Source organism: Pteropus vampyrus, unplaced genomic scaffold, assembly GCF_000151845.1.
Source record: "Pteropus vampyrus isolate Shadow unplaced genomic scaffold, Pvam_2.0 Scaffold90, whole genome shotgun sequence".
Lineage (NCBI taxonomy): Eukaryota > Metazoa > Chordata > Mammalia > Chiroptera > Pteropodidae > Pteropus > Pteropus vampyrus.
This window is the reverse complement of record NW_011888871.1, coordinates 2,267,229-2,269,639: the sequence shown is the minus strand read 5'-3', so window position 1 is coordinate 2,269,639 and position 2,411 is coordinate 2,267,229. Positions and strand designations below refer to the sequence as shown.

Sequence of the window (2,411 nt, the reverse complement as noted above, 5' to 3'; positions counted from 1 at the left end):
ATTTTGGGTCATTCAAAATTAGACCTAAATGAGTAGCAGCCAGTTTCCCAATGCATTCCTCTATTTTTAAATATGTCGCCTGGCTTCTAAGGTGCACTTCACCACGGCCGTCTTCTGAGTATCTAACAAAAGCACTCGCCTGCCCCTGACTCACCTGGCCACTCAGCAGAGGAGTAGGAGGAAGAAGGTGACGTTTTCTCAGCTTTAGGAGAGGGTCTGCAGATCAGAACTCATCCTCAGACTGTTAGTCTTTACATGGAAGCGGTTCCCTGGTCGCCCCTCTGGGTTCCTACTTGAATGGAAGAGAAGAGCTTGGAGCAGTGGGATGAGTCCCAGTTTCACTGTCTACCCTTTGGGTTCTTCGTGCTCCTCTCTAGTCTCAGAAATGCCTTTTGACATCTCCCATCAAGACCATACTTCATGCCAGCTTGGTACACCAGCACAGCCTCTGCCCTCTACCTTCCAGGAACCCAGCTTAGGAGAGGAAGACACACACACACAAACAATTATAAGCCAAAGTGGCAAGTGTTTTGAACAGAGCACCGCAGAAGTAACTTAATTCAGCAGTGCCAAAGAGCCAAGACCTGTCACTTTGACTCCAGTCATCTGCCCCTCCATATCAGTTAAAGTGCTTCTGGAAACAAGTAGCTTCCCTACACGCTTCCGATTGGCCAAGATTGAGTCATATGCATGCTCATCCCTTAGCTGCAAGGGAGCCTGGGAGTGGCTTCCAACATGGAGCTGGGTTCTGCCAATAAGAAGTCATAGATGGGCTATTGGATCATCCCCAACTCTGTCTGTCTCACCCCCATACCAAGTATTTTAAAATCCAAGGTGTGAATGTAACTAAGTGTGAGGCTTTCTGGCTCTCTATTACCCAGCTTTGTATATATGAAACACTTTATTTAGGAAGACCCTGAGTTTTTTTCTCCAAAAAGCCTACAGAGATTCCTATAATAAATAGAATAGTCATTTTCTAAATTCTGCGTGACAGCCACTGTACCAGAGTACTTTGTATTTTATCTGTAATCCTCAAAACACTATCAGAAAGTTGGGTTTTCCCAATTTAAAAGTGTAGAAACCGAGTCTCCCATCAATTGGATAATTTACCCAAGGTCATCAAGTGATGCAGTGAACTCAGTTCTCAGACTCCAAAACATAGGCTCTTTCCACTCTGTCACCCAACGGGCTAGGCAAACAGTATACATGGAAAGAAATAAATACTTAATGGCCGTAATGTTTTTCTTTCCTCTTCATCTTCCCTGCTATCTCTAATCATGTATTCTTTTTTCAGTGAAGAAAAAATGACTGCTGCCCGCATTAGAAAATGCCACAAATGCGGGACCGGCCTCATCAAATCTGAAGGCTGCAACCGCATGTCCTGCCGCTGCGGCGCCCAAATGTGCTACCTCTGTCGAGTATCCATCAACGGGTATGACCACTTCTGCCAGCACCCGCGCTCTCCGGGAGCCCCCTGCCAGGAGTGTTCGAGATGTTCTCTCTGGACTGACCCCACGGTGAGTGAACCACATGGCTGTCTGTTGCTCCACAGGCGGAAAATGTCAGTAAGGGGGCATAAAGGAGCAAGGTTTTATGTATACATAACACATTGTGATTCACGGGAAGATGGGAAATACATAGACCAGTAACCACCGAAAAAAACGGAATGTAATCAAAAAGCTACTCCTCAGAAAGCAGCATGCCCAACAGCTTCTGAGCACATTTTTTTCACCCTTTAAGGAATAAAATCTTTGTATGCCATCTGAAATAGTCCAGAGCATAGAAAAGTAATGACCCTATTACACATATTTGTATAAAACCTGCATAATGCTGATACCAAAACATGACAGAGATAACCCTAAAAATGGAAACTACAGATCCATCTCACTTATAAATATAGGTTTTAAATTCCCTAAATAAAATCAGCAGATAGAAACCACGAGCAAGTGAGATTGTTCCAGAAATGCAGGGATGGTTCAATATTAAGATCTCTTAACATAATGCACCGTGTGATCAGTCTTTAGGTGGTAAAAAGACATTTAATAAAATTCAGACATCCTTAATTCAAGCTTTAAAAACTAGTATTAGGAGGATGACTTATTTAATATGACATTTTTATCCCCATATTTCAAAACCAGTCATTAGCATTTATTTAATAGTGAAATGCAGGGAAGCATTTCCAAAAAGTCGAATATAAGACGATAAGACTATCAGCAGTATTTTGTTCTGGAACTGCTGGTCAGTGCAGTTAGCTAAGAAAGTCAGATAAAAGGTGCAGATGTCGGAGACTGTTTATGGGGCACCCACTTGTGTCAGATACCGTTCTAAGCACTTTTATATGTAAAGAAGAAAAGCCAATCTACCATCTTAAACCTGAGAGAAGACAAAATAATCAACTGGAAAGCTATTAG

At 42.6% G+C, this 2,411-nt stretch overlaps 1 protein-coding gene across 1 annotated transcript in view; it reads left to right on the top strand.

Annotated features, from left to right (window-relative positions):
- Positions 1-1,275: 1,275 nt before the first annotated feature.
- LOC105294566 (E3 ubiquitin-protein ligase RNF216-like) overlaps positions 1,276-2,411 on the top strand; it is a 19,102-nt gene continuing 17,966 nt past the window's right edge. The window contains exon 1 of the mRNA XM_011363830.2: positions 1,276-1,517. Coding sequence (XP_011362132.2) covers positions 1,278-1,517 — 240 coding nt within the window. The 5' untranslated portion in view covers positions 1,276-1,277. The remainder of the gene's footprint in view (positions 1,518-2,411) is intronic.